General features: G+C 39.7%; 1 protein-coding gene across 3 annotated transcripts in view; it reads right to left on the bottom strand.

Annotated features, from left to right (window-relative positions):
• Positions 1-955: 955 nt before the first annotated feature.
• Taok1 (TAO kinase 1) overlaps positions 956-19,211 on the bottom strand; it is a 183,879-nt gene continuing 165,623 nt past the window's right edge. For all 3 annotated transcript variants that reach the window (XM_045158532.1, XM_045158530.1, XM_045158531.1), the window contains 2 exons: positions 18,038-18,220; positions 956-10,570 (listed from right to left, as the gene is read on the bottom strand). In XM_045158532.1, coding sequence (XP_045014467.1) covers positions 10,109-10,570; positions 18,038-18,220 — 645 coding nt within the window. In that variant the 3' untranslated portion in view covers positions 956-10,108. The remainder of the gene's footprint in view (positions 10,571-18,037; positions 18,221-19,211) is intronic.

Consider the following 19,211-nt stretch of genomic DNA (forward strand, 5'->3'; position numbering starts at 1 on the left):
ACACATGGTGATCCTCCTACTCCTGCCTCCCAAGTGCTGGGATTAAAGGTGTGTGCCACCACGTCTGCCTTTTTTTTAGGGTAGGGTCTGGCTGTAGGCCAGGCTGACCTGGAATTCACTATGTAGTCCTCAGGGTGGTCTCAAGCTCACTGCAATCCTCGAGGGCTGGGACTAAAGGTGTGCATATTTGAAATGTATTTTTTTTTTTTTGGCCTGGCTTGAAATGTATTTTTTAAAAAATTTTTATTTAATTGAAAGAGATAGAAAATAGAGAGAATGGGTGTGCCAGGGCCTCCAGCCACTGCAAACTAACTGATATCTTGTGCACCTCGCTTATGCGGGTCCTGGGGAATCAAACTTGAGTCCTTTGGCTTTGCAAGCAAGTGCCTTAACCCCTGCTGCTCAGTTTTTTTAAAGTAATTTTAATCCTTTAAAGATACATTTCAAGTGCTGGAGAGATGACTTAGGATCTTGCCTGGGAAGCCCAAGTACCCAGGTTCAATTCGCCAGAACCCACATAAGCCAGATGCACAAGGTGGCACATGTGTCTGGAGTTTGTTTGCAGTGGCTGGAGACCCTGGCACACCTACTCTCTCTTCCCCAAATAAATGAATAAATAAATATTTTTAAAAAAATGAGCAGCAGGAGCCAGGCATGGTGGCACATGCCTTTAATCCCAGCACTCAGGAAGCAGAGGTAGGAGGATCGCTGTGACTAAGGCCACCCTGAGACTACATAGTAAATTCCCAGGTCAGCCTGGGCCAGAGCAAGACCTACCTGGGGGGGGGGGGGGGGGCGGGGAAGAGCAGCAAACCAGGTGTGGTGGTACAAGCCTTTTAGTCCCAGCATTCTGGAGGCTAAGAGTATCACCATGAGTTTCAGGTCAACCTAGGCTGGAGTGAGAGCCTGCTTTGATAAAACACAAACAAACAAAACAAAAACTAAGAAGACACTCTGTGTACTAAAATTACTTTATTACAGTTGATTTTTTTAAACATTTCCTTTGCTATGATACAAAGGATACTTACAAACAAAATATTACATATGACCTGTTTTCGCTCTTTATGTTCTGACAACTTGGTAACAGCTTTAAATGCACAATCTATACAATTAATACAAGTTATATATCAACTATAAGATATGCTGAACCAGAATACTGACAATATACTGTACAGTAAGCCTTACCAGTTAGTGCTGTGGACCATTTCTACCAAAAGGAAAATGCACATCTGCACAGTCACCCTTACCAGCTGGGCTGCTGGTGAGGGAGGGCTTCTTCCCCACCACAACCCTTGATAAGCCTCCATTGTGGGTGTCTGTTTGGTCCAAAAATTGAGAGAACTGGCTTAGTTATTAGTAAAGTGGTAGAATACCACACTTTCAATATAATCTCTTGCCAAAAAAAAAAAAAAAATCAATCTCAGTTTTAAAAGACCACAAGTCCTTTGCCCATTGTGAAAACCCTATAGGCTCAATGGCTTTAGATGATGAAGGCTGCCAAAAAAAGGAGGCAAGAAACCAAGCCAGAATCTAGGTCTTGCAAAATCATCATTTTTCCCTTCACCAAAGGGAACTAGAAATGTACAAATTCATTGATGAACCTCAATGATAACATATCAGTTAGCTGATAACCCTCATTTTATCTGGACCCCTGACTTGTGGGGAATAACTGAAGTAGATTGTGGATATACATATGCCACACTTTGAACAGAACATCTTGCTTAGTTAAAATATTCCCTTTAGCCACCAAAGCTGGTCCTGGGCAATGACAGGTGTGCATTCATCTCTCAATGGTCTACTCAGAAATGATAAGGTTACAGCTTTTTTTCTTTTTTCTTTTTCTTTTTTTTAAATAAAAAAAGCAATTGAAGCATTTTCTTTAGGTAAATAGCAAAAATAAAAATAAAAACCAACCCTGGCATTTGCACAAATAATGCAAATGGAGTGCTATGGCCTTTAAAGAAGAGGTTAGTAGAAAGAAAGACAGAAGTAAAGAGAATCCAGAGAAAATGGTGTATTAATTTCCTTCTTTTTAAAAATTTCTACATGTGCAAAAAAATCATGCTGCTTGAGGAAAACAAAAGGAATAAGTACATAAAACTAAAAATATAAATAATGTTTGGATGACTTGGTAAAAGCAGAAACCAACCTGGGTTACAAAAGGATTATACATTCAAGATGCTTTTAAACCCAGTGGGATAACTTATGTTAAAACTGTTAATAGTTAACTTTAAAAATCTCAAGTTTGTTTTTAAATCTTCACAATACAAGCAAAGCTGTTTTAAAATATACACTATACATATTTCTCATAGTCTCTCCAACCTCATTAATGCGTATTAGGCTTTTTGTATACTAAAACAAGGGGGTTATCAAAGCTAAACTGCTTATAGTAACCCATCCATTGTTTAAATGTTTTAAGTGGGTTAAAAACTTTCAGAGTTACATAAATAGGATTTAGCAACACAAGTGTTAATTTAAAAAACTCTAAGCATTTACAAATAATCAGGTTGAACAGTCTAGGGAAGTTATGTGCACTATTCTTTAAAATGTTATTTACATCAGACCATCGTTTTTGTAAAAATTTCCCTAAAAAATTAAAAAAAATCTGGAGAATTAACCTGTTCTAAGCTAGCAGAGAAGGATCGTAAAAGGTAAATCAAGAACAAAATTATTTCCTAATAGAAACCCCACACATCCTCTTCACTTGAATTTTACTCTATGAAACCACTTTTGACTCCTAATAGGCTCATCTATCAAGTGTCAAGATCATGTGGTAAAATACCTTGTCAGATTAATTACTGGCCAAGTGGCCCCCCCTTTTTTTTTTTTTTTAATGTTTTTCCACCTTGTGTCTCTGGCTTAGATTACTTTGGGACATATACATTTCATCTGAAGGGCAATCTAAGTAGGCACAAGTCCCATTTTGATGTAGAATTCAAAGGCAAAAATGCTGTTAGGAAAAAGGGGTGATAAGAGTATGAAATGCAAGGGAGGACAATGGGCATCAAAAGACAGTTGTCTGGCAACACCCAAAGGGCAGCCACCATCTTTTTTTTTCCCCCAGGGCAGGGTCTCACAATAGCCCAGACAGACCAGGAACTCTTTTGTAGCCCCAGGCTGGCCTTGAACTTACAGTGATTCTCTTACCTCAGCCTCCCTAGTGCTGGGACTATAGGTGTGCACCACCAAACCCAGCTTCAGCCAACGTTTTGACAAACTAAATATACCTGGTTTATGACCCCTCAAAAAAGTTTAAAAGGGTTTTAGTACCCCATTACTTGAGATGCGCCCAAATGGTCAAAGACCAGCCGAAAACTGCAAATATATTAGGCAGCTGCATCTTTTTCAGTTATATAATTCACTCAAAGACCATGTGCAATTTATAGTAACAACAATGTTCATGCTGAGGCAACGTATTTGAGGGCTAAGAAAAAGCAAAATGTGCCACTGAGAGAAACCTGTTTCCATATAACTGGTCTTCATGCTTTCAAGTGGCCCTAATATACCTTGGATACTAAGCCAAGCCATGCAAAAGCAAAGAGTACATACTTTTCATTAACAATGGTACCTCATTTCTAAACCACTGACTTCAAAGTTGCCATAGAAACAAGTAACACAAGTACTGAAAGCATACAATTGAGGGTTCATGGATTTTTAAGAAATGCATTTCCCTCATCTATATTCATCAGTCTTTAATATCTTAGCTACAAGGCATATCAGAGGAAGGGAGGTTAAGTGGGGGTAATGTCTAAGGAACATATGTAATTCTGGAAATAGGAAAAATGTTCCAGAAATGGGATCAATGTGCCAGCAATAAGCATAGTTCATTTCATTTGAAAATTCAGTTAAAGAGCCCATAACAGTCCCAAACCATAATGTTATCACCTGTGTAATTTACATAAACATTAATACACTTGCACTTTATAGACAAAACACACTTCTGTAAACATGGCCACTGGGGGAGGCTCCCTATACCTCACTCATGATTGAGGACATGTAATCATTATATTAAATAAAATCACTTAGCTTCAAGATTTCAAACCTGACCAAGGATTAAACTTCATTCCCCCTGCTTAACAACATCGAAGCATTAATTCTAAAAATTCACCTCGGATGGTTTCAGGGTTAGATGCTAGAACCACAACTAGCAATGACAACAACTCCTCTCTAGCTGGCACAGACCTATAAACCTTAGTACAAAACCAAAAAAATACAGAAACTAGGTCAATTTGTTAGCTACATATTTACAGCTAATTACATGATTTTTCACTCACAATTTCTAAAAACTATGAGTGAAAGAAAACTGTGCAGGCTGAATACCCGTACTTGGGGGAGGGGGGAGGAATTCTTGAGTATCAAGATACCCTTTCTAATCCATTCAGAAGTCTTACCTTCTCTCCACTTTTCCAAGGCAAACTACCTACAGATGTTAAGATTAGTATATTCAGTGAGTATCCTGCTGTTGGAAAGGATTAATCTTTTTCTCAATTTAAAGAATCCCTTGTATATTTAAAAACAAAGCAAAACAAAAAACCCAATACAATCTCTCTCTCTCTCTCTCTCTCACACACACACACACACACACACACACAAACACACCATAATCTCTGAAACTTCACAAGGTATGGATTGCTAGAAAACAGTTAACAGAGATGATGACATAGTACATGGCTTCGGAGTTTAAGTTCTCTGCTTTTATTTAAAAGATTCCTATTTTGAGGTGGACATGAAGTGCAAGTTTCAGAAACCCCCAACAGATAGATAAGGTGCATATCAATTTGTATATTTCTTGTGACCTGAAGACTAACACTATTGCCAAATGGATTCTTTACCTTGTATGAGTGAAACTTTGGAAATCTGAATATGTGGAGGCAAAAATTAGTCAATCCAACATTAAAGGGGCTACCGGCATTCAGTAGAAAATATAAGTGTACAAAAAAGGAGGAGTTCTCAGTTTCACTTTCTTTTTCTACAGTGTTTAATAAAAATTTTACAAAGTCATTGCCAACGTAGATCTACTGTAGTGACTTCATAAAAGTGCAGACAACATTAAGCAGACACAGCAAAACAGACTTCAATCAGTAGTCCTTGCATACAAAAGGCAAGTATGCTAAGTGTACAGCCTACTCTTCATCTTTTAAGGAAAGAGGATGGGAGATTTCCAGTTCTTAACAACTAAGAGTGAGGGAGTGCTTTTGAAAATGCAATGCTGCTGGGGAAGGGATGCTATCATATTATATGGCAGGGGTTGGGGGTCAAAATATTTGTTTCCTTCCAATGATGATCTGTATATTGATAAGCAGCTCAAAGACGAGCCCAAGTTTTGACTTTGAGAAAGCATTAAAGAAACAAGAAGTTCCTCTTCCATCACCATAGAAGATCGACACTTAACAAACCTTCAATATATTATTTCTCAGTTAGGCCACTAAACATTTTGAGCATGGTACAAGATGTGAAACTATAAAATCTTCAAGGAAATTGTTGCTGTGGCTGTGTGGTGGCACATACCTGTAATCCCAGCACTTGCAAGGCTGAGGCAGGGGATTGCCATGAGCTCAAGAACAGCCTGGATTATGTAGTGATTACTAGACAGCCAGGATCACATAACAAGACCCTGTCTCAAAAGAAAGAGGAAAGCAGAGAAGAGGGCAAGGGAAAGGAGGTGAGAGGAGAGGGAAGGGTAGGGTAGGATAAAGAACTAAGGTTGCTGTGTTCAGCCAAATCTCTGCTTCAATAGCAGAGGCTACAAGGGATAGAAAGTGTAGAACATACTATGAGCTAGCAAGATAGGCAACCAGGTGGAGAAAGCCTCTCAAACCAATGCTACACTCTTCTCTCCCAGTGGCCATTTCCTGTTGATTTTATAGTTTAGAAGAAACTTAAATACTTTAGATGTAATTTCCTTTTTCTCTTGGCTTTTTTGATCCTCAGCAAAATATTAAAGGAGTCAAACAGGAGAGGATCAATGCTATCATGACTGAGAAATACATACAGAAAGTACATCGAGACTATTTGATTCATTGGTTCTTTTTATCTCTGCAGAGCAATCACCACCAGTGTTATTTTTCATGGTTCATATCTCTCTGCATCATTTACCTTTTATTGAATCATGACACAAACTCACAGAAACACAAACTGATTGCTTTCTTAGCACAGTATCACTGCATTGCAATTTATAGTTTCATGTTTTACTTAACTTTCACTTCACTCACACAAATGCTAAGAAGGGAATTTTAAAAGACTTATCTAATAATCACCTTCTCATAAATATCAACTTGGAGCATTAACTTTAAACACATGCAATCTTGCCTTAACTGAGGATTGAAATAACAAAACCAAACAGAAACACCAGAACCTTAAGTACCCTGGTGGAAATGTACAGCATGAGTTACACCCATCCATCTATACACACATATAGACACTCATATGTATACACAATATATACATACAAATGATAAAAGCTATACCAAAATGTGCATATGTAACAGTTTTTAAAAGCCAGTAGATCATGGTATAATACAATTTATTTCCACTAGTGAATGGCACAAGCAGAGAAATGCAAAGGAGGTGTTTCAAGTACAATGAAGTCATTTTTCACAGGTGAAAATAAATCATATTATTCCAGTGTCCAACACAAATGTCTTCAAAAATGCTTAAAACGCTAGACATTTACAGAAGCAAAAAGTTACTAATCTCTGCCTTATGATCAGAAAAAAACCATAGTTTTCAATTTTTGAAAAGCAGGTGTAGAAAAATTGATGGTAGTAAAAGGGAATCTCCAGGACAGTTTCGTTAGTGTTGTGAATGGTGTTTAGTTGATGTCCAAGCAGCTGAAAACTCATGACTATGTGAGAGATTCAATTTACCACTAAGTCCTTGACATATAGTAAGCATATTATACCTGTAGGTGGGGCTTCAAATACAGCACTATCCATCTCTAGGTAGAGGAATAATTAAAAGGGGAGGGAAAAAATGAAAAGGATCTATCTAATCAGGAATAAAATGCCTCAATAAATGAGGCTTTACATTTTTAAAAATGCTAACCAAGGGCCAGGTGTGGTGGCACATACCTTTAATTCCAGCACTCTGGAGGCCTAGGTAGGAGGACCACTTTGAGTTTAAGGCCAGCCTGGGACTACAGAGTGAATGGCAGGTCAGCCTGGGCTAAAGTGAGACCCTACCTTGAAAAAAATAAAAATAAATAAAAATTTAAAAAAATTGAAAAGCTAACCAAAAAAGGAATGGACAAGCACAAGAAACTCACACTCCAGACACTAGATACAGCACTTAACACTTCTGATATGCTGCACAAATTTCCCATACTTTTACTTTTTTAAACGCATATACAGTAAGTGAACACCAACAACTGGAGAGGAGGTAGTATTAATTTGATCCAATGGTGACATTTCCACAGATTCAGAAAGAGCTTGCTCTTTCCTTAAGATATCTAAAAACCTTTCAAACTTTCCTGCTACCAGCTTTTACGCTGTGATTTTTGTTACATATGATATTCCTTAGAAGTTATATTGCTCTCAAACCAATTAATTTGAATCATTTTTACAAACTACATATATTTTAATTAAAATTAACTTGATGGTGTAATCTAGGTATGAGTGCCATACAATTATGATTACATACAAACCCCTACTGGACAGATACTCAAGTCAGTTTTCAATCACACTTTTATGAATACATATGATCTGAATGGATTTAGTGACTCAATTTCACTAACTGAAGCTCACAAATGGACTTTATTAATGTATATCCCTGGAAATAAAATAAATTAAAAAAAGAGTAAGATTAAAAAACATGTATCCAAACCTGATCTGCCTCCCTATCCCACCCCTCCAGTAGTAGACAGGGGCCAGAACCACAAAGAATGTTTTTAAAAGGTATTACATTTTGTCATATTTTTGGACATCTTAGTAATTTCTAAAACTGTCCCTTATTTTTCTCCAAACAGGTAGAATTCACAATGTGCTTGAAACACTGTATATTTGAATGCAAAAAAGCTGGAGAGAAGACTAAAAGAAAAGACCTTTCGTTAAATGACAAATATATATATTTATCCAAAAACTGATCCAGAGAATGTCTAAGACGGCAAGATATCAGTGTTACTTGAAAGTATGTCTACAAGCATGTGTGATCTTCACTGTGATCTGTTATCTTGCTTTTTAAAGGCTTTACATGAAAGAAAACATTAATTTCTAGTTACCTTCAAATCAATGTCAGAAACTCCTAAGGGGAAGGATTCATGGAACATGGAAGGACATACCTAAGAAAGACTTAAAATGGGGGAGAGACAACCAAGAATTCAACAGTGATAGATTATAATTTGGTCATTAGTTTGCTCTCAATGAACAGTACTATTATGAGAGGCCTGGAAATTCTTATCTTGGAGCCCTATACATGAAAAGCAGGATCCAGAGTTAGCAGCAAGAGCTCTTCAAGACAACTGGAAAGGGCGCAGGACAAAACTTGCACAAAACTCAGATCTGTCACTGAAAAAGACATTTTCTTCCTTCAAGTCATATTCACAACCCCACCCCCTTCTCACACAGCTTCCACACAAGCAATGCCAAGTAACACCCCACCTGACTTGTAACATTGGGTTGATCCTTCATTGTAAAACAAACAAAACAAAACAAAACAAAACAAAACAAAACAAAACAAAACAAAACAAAACACCCTCCCATCCCCCAAAATGTTCATGGTCTCTGACCACAATAACACATGTTTACATTTTCTTGTTTGCTTTTTGTTTTTCCATCTGCCAAACTTCCTAGTTCCCTTTTCAGTAGTACTTTAGCACTAAGGCTTGAGACTTTTTGAAGTGATATTTCCTATGGTGTGATGTTAACATGAATCCAAATGGTCACTAAGTCTCAATGAACTAGAAGTTTGTAAAGTACTGCAGCAACAAAAAACAGAGGGCCTGCACATGCAGCAAAATCTACAGTGGTGAAGATTAGTCAGCAGCTGGTAGTCATTGGCTCAGTGACTCCTGGTTCACTATGGCAACTAAATATTTAAATAACTGACTATTCTAATTGTAAACAGGAAATCCCATAAGCCAAAAGGTATAATCAAATTATGTCTATGTAGTGTGATGAGTATTCTAATAGATGGCAGCTCACAAGTATGGCATCATTCAAATACCTCTGGCATTTGATTTGTATTGGCTATGTGTCTTTGATGGGGGAGGGAACAAAAATAATGCTTTAGCTAGGATGAAATATCACAGTATAAGCAAGAAAATATATAGGCTTTATCTCCTCACTCTGCTGCTGGACATACCTATGGCATAGACTTTCAGGGGCCCATCTCACCCTGCTAGTTTTCCCCTTTGCAAACTCAACAGGCTTGTCAATGCAACCCCCATAGAGCTTGTGATCTCCTTACGCAACTCCATCTTACTGTGACCTAAAGAAGGCAAAACTCAATTGACGAAAATCCTGACCAACTTGTGAAGCACACAGAAAAAGGGACTCCATAGTTTTCTAACATTTCAAATGTCAATACAATTTTAAAAGTTTGCAGGTTTCTATTTTTTTCTTTTTAACTTCAAAAGAGGCTGAGAAATCAGACCAATTTAATCAAAATCAAGATACACTGGTGAGGGGTGAGTGCATGTTTCAGTAATAACATATTTCAGCATATGCTGCCTGCTGACAGTGAGTGGCTCATGAAATCCAAAATATGGAGGAAGGATTTAGTTATTCTTACATTCTTAGGACAGGGACACCCTAAAGTGATGATTCAAGTCACTTTGCTGCATTTTATTTTTATACTGTTCAGAAAATAACCCTGCTATTGATCCAATTTCTTTTTGCCACATGCATGAGACAACTCCCTTCTCAAAATTTCCCCAAAAGTTAAGAAACAAAAACAAACCAAAAAACCAACCACAAAAACCCGGTAGCCAAATACTATGACATCCCAATTAGTAAACACAAAACAGAATGTTTTACAAAAATGAATGAAAATATACCATATGCACTCAGCTTCCACACTGTAGTACCCAAGTGAGGAGGCTGCTGTGATGATGTCTGTAGGCAGTTTCTTTTGGCAGACAGCTCCAGCAGAATTGCCACTTTCAATTATTAAGTTATGTATAAGACATGTGTGACCCATTGGATATTTGTGAAGTGACACTCGTGCTTCTGCTCATGCCCTGCTCCGTCCGTCCCCCGGAAGCTGTCCGCCTCAGAGCCTGGGGGCTATTGCGGACTCCCATACTGCTACCTCGAGGTACCCCTTGCATTGGCCCTGAGGGATGACCCCATGGCTGGGGTCCACCTTGCATTGGATGGCCCCAAGCTTGTGGTGGGCCACCCATGGGATGACCCCAGTGAGGTCCTGGACCCCCAGTAGGATTGTGAGACCAACCAGAAGCTCCTGGATAGCTGTGGCTGAATGCCTCAGGGGAAAGATTAGAAAGGACCATGTTACTAAAACCTAGCCTCATGCTTTCAGAGTCAAAAGCTTCAATTTCTCTGGCTTGACGCTCTAGCAGGCTTCGTATTCTTTCTGTTCGTTCATTTTGCAAAGCCAACATCTCTTCTTCAATCTGTTGAGGTAAGAGAAGGAAGCAAAAGAACAATTTATTTAAAAAAATTATAAATTAAGGAATCAATAAGTGTTCAAAAAAAAAAAAAAAAATCAATAGCTGCCCGGAGTAGCTGCTAGGGCTGGAGAGATGGCTTAATGGTTAAGGCACTTGCTAGTAAAGCCAAAGAACCCAGGTTCAATTGCCCAGGACCCACATAAGCCAGATGCACAAGATGGCACATGCATCTGGAGTTAGTTTGCAGCAACTGGAGCTGGTGTCCATTCTCTGTTTCTCAGGTAAATAAATAAAAATAAAATATTTAAAAAATAAATAGCTGTTTTATGGTCACATATTTAAAACTGTAAAAAAGATATATTATAGATATTAAATATTAACTATTTCTAAAATGTTCAAAATTTAGCTCTTTTTTATAGTTTATTATTTATTTGTGTGTGTGTGTCTGTGTGTGTGTGTGTGTGTAAGAGAGAGAGAAAGAATGTGCTTCAGGGCCTCTAGCCATTGTAAATGAACTCCAGATGCATATGCTACTTTGTCCATCTGGCTTACCTGGGTCCTGGGGAATCAAACCTGAGTCCTTTGGCTTTGCAGGCAAAGTGCCTTAACTACAAAGCCATCTCTCCAGCCTGAAATCTAGTTCTTAGAGCCAAAGATGGGTGGGCATGTTGGCACGTTCCTATAATATCAGCACTTGGGAAGCAGGAGAATCAAGATTTTAAGGTCATCTTTGGCTACATTGAGTTCTAGTCTAGTCTAGACTACTTAGGACCCTATCTTAAAAAAAAAAAAAAAAAAAAAAAAGGTGGCCAGGTGTGGTGTACATGCCTTTAATCCCAGCACTTGGGAGATAGAAGTAGGAGGATCATCATGAGTTCGAGGTCACCTTGACACTACATAGTGAATTCCAGGTCAGCCTGAGCTAGAGTGAGACCCTACCTCGAAAAACCAAAAAAATAAAAAGCCTGGCATGGTGGTACATGCCTTGAATCCCAGCACTCAGAAGGCAGAGGTAGGAGGTTCACCTTGAGTTCCAGGAGTTCCAGGTCAGCTTGGGCTAGAGTCAGATTCTACTTTAAAAAACAGTAAGTGCTGGAGAGATGGTTTTAGCTGTTAAGGTACTTGCCTGCAAAGTCTAAGAACCTAGGTTCAACTCTCTAGTACCCATATAAGCCAGATATACAGGGTCTAAAGTTTGTTTGCAGTGGCTGGAGGTCTGGTGCACCCATTTTCTCTTAATCTATCTTAATGAATCAATCAATAAATAATACCAAAGGAATACACAAACAAATCGGCGAAATGCAAATAGGGTAAAGATCCTAGTTTGTAGGTTTTAGTGTGGTTCAGGGTGGAGATGTAACTCAGGAGAAGAGAGCTTACTTCACATATACTAGTCTCTGGCTCAATCCTCAGTACTACAAAAAAGACATATTTAGTATAAAGGAAAGCAATAGGGCTGGAGAGATGGCTTAGCGGTTAAGCGCTTGCCTGTGAAGCTTAAGGACCCAGTTCGAGGCTCGATTCCCCAGGATCCACGTTAGCCAGATGCACAAGGGGGTACATGTATCTGAAGTTCGTTTGCAATGGCTGAAAGCCCTGGCATGCCCATTCTCTCTGTCTCTCTAGCTGCCTCTTTCTCTCTCTCTCTCTGTCACTCTCAAATAAATAAATAAAAATGAACAAAAAAATAAACAATTAAAAAACAAAGGAAAGCAACAGTTAATTTGATGGAATAAAGATGATTTCTTTTAAAAAACAAATGAAACAGGCAAACTAGCAAGCCATCTAGAAGGACATAAAAATGGATCACCATCATATGCTGCATACAAAAATATATTCCTAACCATTGCATAAAAAGCAAACAAAAACTAAAGTTATGAGATTATGTACGAGAATTTAATAGCTTGATGGGCTATCATAATCAGTTTTAAGAACTTGAGGGGCTGAAGTGATAGCTCAGTGGTTGAATTGCTTGCTTGCAAAGCCTAATAACCCAGGTTTGATTACCCAGTACCCACATAAAAAAGCGAGATGAACAAAGTGGTGCATGCATGTGGAGTTTGTTTGCAGCGGCTAGAGGCCCTGGTGCACTCATTCTCTATCTGACTCTGCTTGCAAATAGATAAATAAAAAACAAAAACAAAACAGAACTTGGGCTGCAGAGATGGTTAAGGCGCTTGCCAGCAAAGCAAAAGGACCTGGCTTGAGACCCTAGTACCCACATGAAGTCAGACACACAAGATGGTGCATGTATCTGGTATTTGTTTGCAATGGCTAGAAGCCCTGGTGTACCAGTACGCTCTTTCTCAAATAACTGAAATACTAAAAGAAAGCACTTAAAGATATAAATAAAGCTTGGCATGGAGGTGCATTCCTTTAATCCCAGCACTTGGGATGCAGAGGTAGGAGGATCGCCATGAATTTGAGGCCACCCTGAGACTACACAATGAATTAGCCTGGGCTAGAGTGAGACTCTAACTCAAAAAAAGATATTACAAATAAATATAGTTTATAGGGGCTGGAAAGATTGCTCAGTGGTTGAAGGCACATGCTTGCAAAGCTTAATGACTTGTGTTTGATTCCCCAGTGTCCACATAAAGACAGACACACGAAGTGGTGCATATGTTTGGAATGTTTGTGATAGCAAGAGGCCCTGGCATGCCTATACATTCTCAATGTCAAATAAATAAGATTAAAGAATTAACTATAAAATTATAGAAAATATAAGCCAGGCATGGTTGTGCATGCCTTTAATTCTAGCACTCAGGAGGCAGAGGTAGGAAGATCGCTATGAATTTAAGATAGGCCTAGGTCTACAGAGTGATGCCGGGTCAGGCTGGGCTAGAGTGAAACCTTACCTCAAAAAATAAAAAAAATAGCTGGGCGTGGTGGCGCACGCCTTTAATACCAGCACTTGGGAGGCAGAGGTAGGAGGATTGCCGTGAGTTCAAGGCCACCCTGAGACTACAGAGTTAATTCCAGGTCAGCCTGGACCAGAGTGAGACCCTACCTCGAAAAAACAAAAAAAATAAAAAAAAAATAAAAAAAAATAAAAAAATAAATAAATAAAAATCAAAATAGGTCTAGAGAGATGGCGTAGTGATTAAGGCGTTTGCCTGCAAAGCCAAAGGACCCAGGTTCAATTCCCTAGGACCCATGTAAGCCAGATACACAAGGTGGCAGCAAGGGTCTGGAGTTTGTGCACAATGGCTGAAGGCCCCGGTCAGCTGATTCTCTCTCTTTCCCTCAAAAAAAATAATAAAATTAAAAATAAATCAAAATATAGCCGGGCGTGGTGGCGCACGCCTTTAATCCCAGCACTTGGGAGGCAGAGGTAGGAGGATCGCCATGAGTTCAAGGCTACCCTGAGACTACAGAGTTAATTCCAGGTCAGCCTGGACCAGAGTGAGACCCTACCTCGAAAAACCAAAAAAAAAAAATAATAATAATAATAAATAAATAAATAAATCAAAATATAAAAATAAATAGGGGCTGGGGAGATGACTTAGCAGTTAAGGTGCCTGCCAGAAAAGCCAAAGGGCCCATGTATGATTTCCCCAGTACACACATAAAGCCAGATATACAAGGGGATGAAAGTGTCTACAGTTTGCTTGCAATGGCGAGAGGCCCTGACATGCCCATTCTTTCTTTCTAATAAATAAATAAAGGTCACACATGCCCACTCGGTGGCACAAGCGTCAGACGTTCAATGGCAGTGGCTGAGGCCCTGATGTGCCAATTCTTTCTCTCAGAAATTAAATTTAAAAATAAAAAATACAGTTGAGGGGCTGGAGATAGCTCAATGATTAAAGGTACTTGTTTGTAAAGTCTGATAGCCGTGGTTCAAATCCCCAGTACCCATGTAAAGCCAGATGCATAAAGTGGCACATGTAGTTGGAGTCTACAGTGGCAGGAGGTGCCAGTTTCTCCATGCATCTCTGTTCTTCCTTCTCTTTCTCTCTCACTCAAATAAATTAAATGTTAAATATATATAGTTAAGCCAGACATGGTGGTACACACTTTTAGTCCCAGCACTTGGGAGGCAGAGGTAGATCCTGCCTCAAAAAAACAAAATAAATAAATAAATATTTATATTTGACTGCAGTAAGTCATCTATTTGTATCCTCCTCCCCCTCCCCGAGGTAGAGTCTTGCTCCAACCCAGGCTGACCTGGATTTCACTATATAGTCTCAGGTTGGCTTCAAACTCATGGCGATCCTCCTACCTCTGCCTCCCAAGTGCTGGAATTAAAGGTGTGCACCACCACACACAGCTAAATATTTTATTTTTATTTATTTGAAAGAGACAGAAAGAGGTAGAAACAGAAAGGGAGGGAGGGAATAGGTATACCAGAGCCTTGAGCCACTGCAAAGGAACTCCAGATACATGCACCACCTTGTACATCTGGCTTTATGATGATCCTGGGGGTTGAACCTGGGTCCTTTGGCGTTGCAGGTAAGTCGCTTAATTACTAAGCCATCTCTCCAGCCCAAGTCATCTGCTTTTTAAAGGTGAAGGAGAAGCTCGAAAAATGGTTCATTGGTTTAATATTTGCTTTCAAAATATTCTGGCTCAGGTTCAATATCCCAGCACCCACATAAAGCTGGATGCAAAGTGCATCTGTAATCCCAATGCACCAATGAAAATGAGAGGTAGAGCCAGGATAATCTAAAACTTGAGAACCAGCCAGTCTGAAATTCCTTCGAAGATGCAAGAGACCTTGTCTCAAAGAAGCTGGAGGACAGTCATCTTGCGGTTGCCCTCTGACTTGCACATGCATGTGGTGGCACACACACCCAGGTACACATAAATACATTTTTTTCTGTTTTGGTTTTCTGAGGTAGAGTCTCACTCTAGCCCAGGCTGACCAGGAATTCACCATGTAGTTTCAGGGTGGCCTTGAACTCACAGTGATCCTCCTACCTCTACATTCCAAGTGCTGGGATTAAAGGCATGCACCATCATGCCCAGCACAAATAAATATTTTAAAAAATAAACATTTATTATATATTATTATATATTTATTTGTTGGTGGGGGTCTTACCTAAAGAGAACAGGCATAAAATATTACTTTAAAAAGTTGAGGGAAGCCAGGCATGGTGGCATATGCCTTTAATCCCAGCACTTGGGAGGCAAAGGTGGGAGGATTGCTGTGAGTTCGAGGCAACCGTGTCCTGTTTTACACACCTTATCTCAGTAGCAGCTACAGGGGGGACTTCATGACTCACTCATTTATCATGCTTCCAAAACCAATACCAGTTGTGCAGCCACACAGGCCTTTTTTTGTTTGTTTGTTTGTTTTACAAGGTAGGGTCTCACTCTGGCTGAGGCTGACCTGGAATTCACTATGTAGTCTCAGGGTGGACTCAAACTCTCGGCCATCCTCCTACCTCTGCTACCCACATGCTGGGATTGAAGGCATGTGCCACCACGCCCGGCTCACACAGCCATTTTGTTAATCCAGGGACGAAATAAATCTTGACCTTAAGGAGCAGGTTACGTTTTAGAATTCTTTCCAATCATCTCCTTTCAAAAGAGTTTGCATTCCTACAGTCTTTCCAGGGTGGACAACACCTCAGGCATCTTTCCATTGTTTCAAGTACCTTAATGGTGGTAATCTACTTGATAACAGCAGCTTCAATAACCTAAAACCTGTCTCTGTGCCAGTAATTTTAAACTTGCTTGAATTTTTCCAATTTTAAACCTTAATCTGGGCGTGGTGGCGTACACCTTTAATCCCAGCACTCGGGAGGCAGAGGTAGCAGGATCGCTGAGAGTTCGAGGCCACCCTGAGACTACATAGTGAATTCCAGGTCAGCCTGAGCCAGAGTGAGACCCTACTTCGAAAAACAAAAACAAAAACAACAACAACAAACATCTTACATCTTCCACCAAGCATAGCAGTCCATTACTTTCGAATTCAACCTTGATCAAACACTTAAGACTTGGACAGAAGAATGTACCCAGCCTTTACACTAGTAGCTCAGTTCCAACAAACCTCTCTGCTGTCTTTCCTTCCCTTTTGAAAGTTCATAAGCCAACACAATTCTCTCTGCACTTAGCATTTTCAAACTCTCACCAGAATAGCCTGTAAAATTTCGCTTACTGCTCTGGAAGGCATCTTCCCAAGCGTCAATTCTATCAATATTCCTCAAGTACACAAGTTCCAAAAGGTGAAAATCCACATGGTCAGATTCATCATGCGGCCACACTCCAACTCTTTGGTACCAAATTTCTGTAGTAGACAGTTCCATGATGATGGGCAAACATCCAACCAAACAGAGTTTTATGGGAGGAAGGGATTTAATTCAAGCTTACAGATCCATCTTTCTTTCACCAAGATTCCAACACAGGATATCTGGCTATTCTCTTCTCCCACTCATTGCAAAACACTGATGTGGTAGAACAGCTACAAAACATTCAGATTCCAAGGGTGGTTTCCATTTAATTTGGGCCGAGGCAGACACAGGGATTTCACGTGGAGGACTGAGGTTCAGCTCAGGACCAGGACCAGCAGGGGATAGCCCTCAGCAAGTGGGACCAAGCATAGCTTCTAGGGATGACCACTGAGCAGTGCCCTCCAGTACTTTCTGCATCTACTGGCAGCAGCAGCTGTTGTCACTGGCTGTTGTTACCATGAATACTGGCCCCCCACCTGCTGCTCCATCTGCTCCTGCTGCTGCCGCCTCATGCCCACCACTCCCATCAAAGGAGGTACTGCAGTGCCCACTGACCTGACCTGATATGTACTCTACCTATTCTTATTTGAGCAAGTCTCTTACTGAACCCAGAGCTTGTCCTCTCTGCCTCTACCCTTCGAGCTCCAGTGATCTTCGGGTCTCTGCTCCCCACAAGGCAAGGATTACAAATGCATGTGGCCAAGCCCAGACGTTATGTGAATCCTAGGAATTAAATGTGAACAGTCTCTCAGGCCCTGGCAGTGCTCTTAACAGCTGAGCCATTTCTCCAATCCTGTATTATACATTTTTGCTCCCCTCTCCCCCGTGTGTGTGTGTGTGTACATGTGAATGCAGGCTTGTATATGTCAGGGTTCACATGTGGAAGGCAGGACAGAATTCAGGTGTGTCAGTCCATGGCTTCCACCTCGTTCTTAGGCAGTGATTTTTACTCTCATTGCTGTTCACTAATGTATGTGTTCATCTCTGATCTCACTCTCAGTGTGCTGCGATTACAGAAGCCTGTCACACCTTTTAGCTTTTACATGGGTCTAGGGATCCAAACTCAGATACTCAGGTTTGCATAACAGTGCATGATCTACTGAGCCATCCTCCCAATTTGTAAATATTAATGTACAGGACTAGGGATATCATTCAGTAGTAAGAGTGGTTTTTGCAAGCACAACTACCAATAAAAACACCTCTCCCCAAAGATACACAAACACAATACACACACATATGATGCCTTTAATTAAAGCACATGCAACAACAATTATCTTTCTTCTATTATTACCTTTTGTTCTAAGAGTGCTCTACGAAGGGAGACCCTCTGTTCGAGCTCTCGGAGCTCTCGATCATGTTGTGCCTCTGCCTGCATCTTGATTTTGCTTTGATATGCATTCAGTAGCTCCAGCTCCTGCTGCAGCTGCATCTTCAAAACCTGGCACTCTGCTTCCTGTGCTTCATCCAAACGCAACTGAGAGAAAGAGAAATGAAACAGATATATCCTACTATGAACTATGGAAAGGAAGAAAGACAGAAGATAGACTCCAATTTTATAAGATGTACAATTATTCTCTTTTGTAGCATGGAGTGAACATCCCTTAAAAAGAAAGAATAAAGTCGGGAATGGTGGTACACACCTTAATCCCAGCATTCGGGAGGCAGAGGTAGGAGGACTGCTGTGAGTTCAAGGCCACCCTAAGACTACATAGTGAATTCCAGGTCAGGCTGGGATAGAGCAAGACCCTCCCTTGAAAAACCATTAAAAAACAAAGAAAGACAACAATAACCAATGACTGTATTGTAAAAATAAAGCAATCACAAGCTGTTTTGAAGATGCCTGTATAACTATAATTTTCTTAAAAATCTAGAATATGATTAGGTTATACAAAACCTTCATAGTGGAAATAGCTATGGGATAAAGATCAAGAAACTATAGGCTACAGGCAAATCTGTTCTACTTTGTTTAGTCTACCTAGAAATGATTTTTACATTTTGAAATGGTTACATTTTAAATAATTAGATTAAATACCCAAGTAATATCCTCATTTTTTTTCTCTTGGCCTGCAAAATCTAAATACTAAATTCTAAATTTAAAATCTAAATTTGACCCTTTAAGAAAATGCATGTAAAATATTACACATTTGTGCTAAAAGGATACCGGGGGATTCCTAATATAGCAATATTTTTTGACTACTGCTGAGTGACCTCATCTTGATAAGCTGTTGGGATCCATTTGCAGAGAGCCTTTACAGAATCTAACATCCAAATACATGATATTTCGAAGAAAGGTTAAAAGCAAAAAGAATACAGATGACCACTACTATTTCCCTAGCTACAAGAGAGCTATCATTCCCAAATAATCTCTTTTTTTGTTTTTTCAAGGTAGTGTCTCGCTCTAGCACAGGCTGACCTGGAATTCACTATGTGGTCTCAGTAGCCTTGAACTCATGGCGAATCTCCTA

Source organism: Jaculus jaculus, chromosome 9, assembly GCF_020740685.1.
Source record: "Jaculus jaculus isolate mJacJac1 chromosome 9, mJacJac1.mat.Y.cur, whole genome shotgun sequence".
Lineage (NCBI taxonomy): Eukaryota > Metazoa > Chordata > Mammalia > Rodentia > Dipodidae > Jaculus > Jaculus jaculus.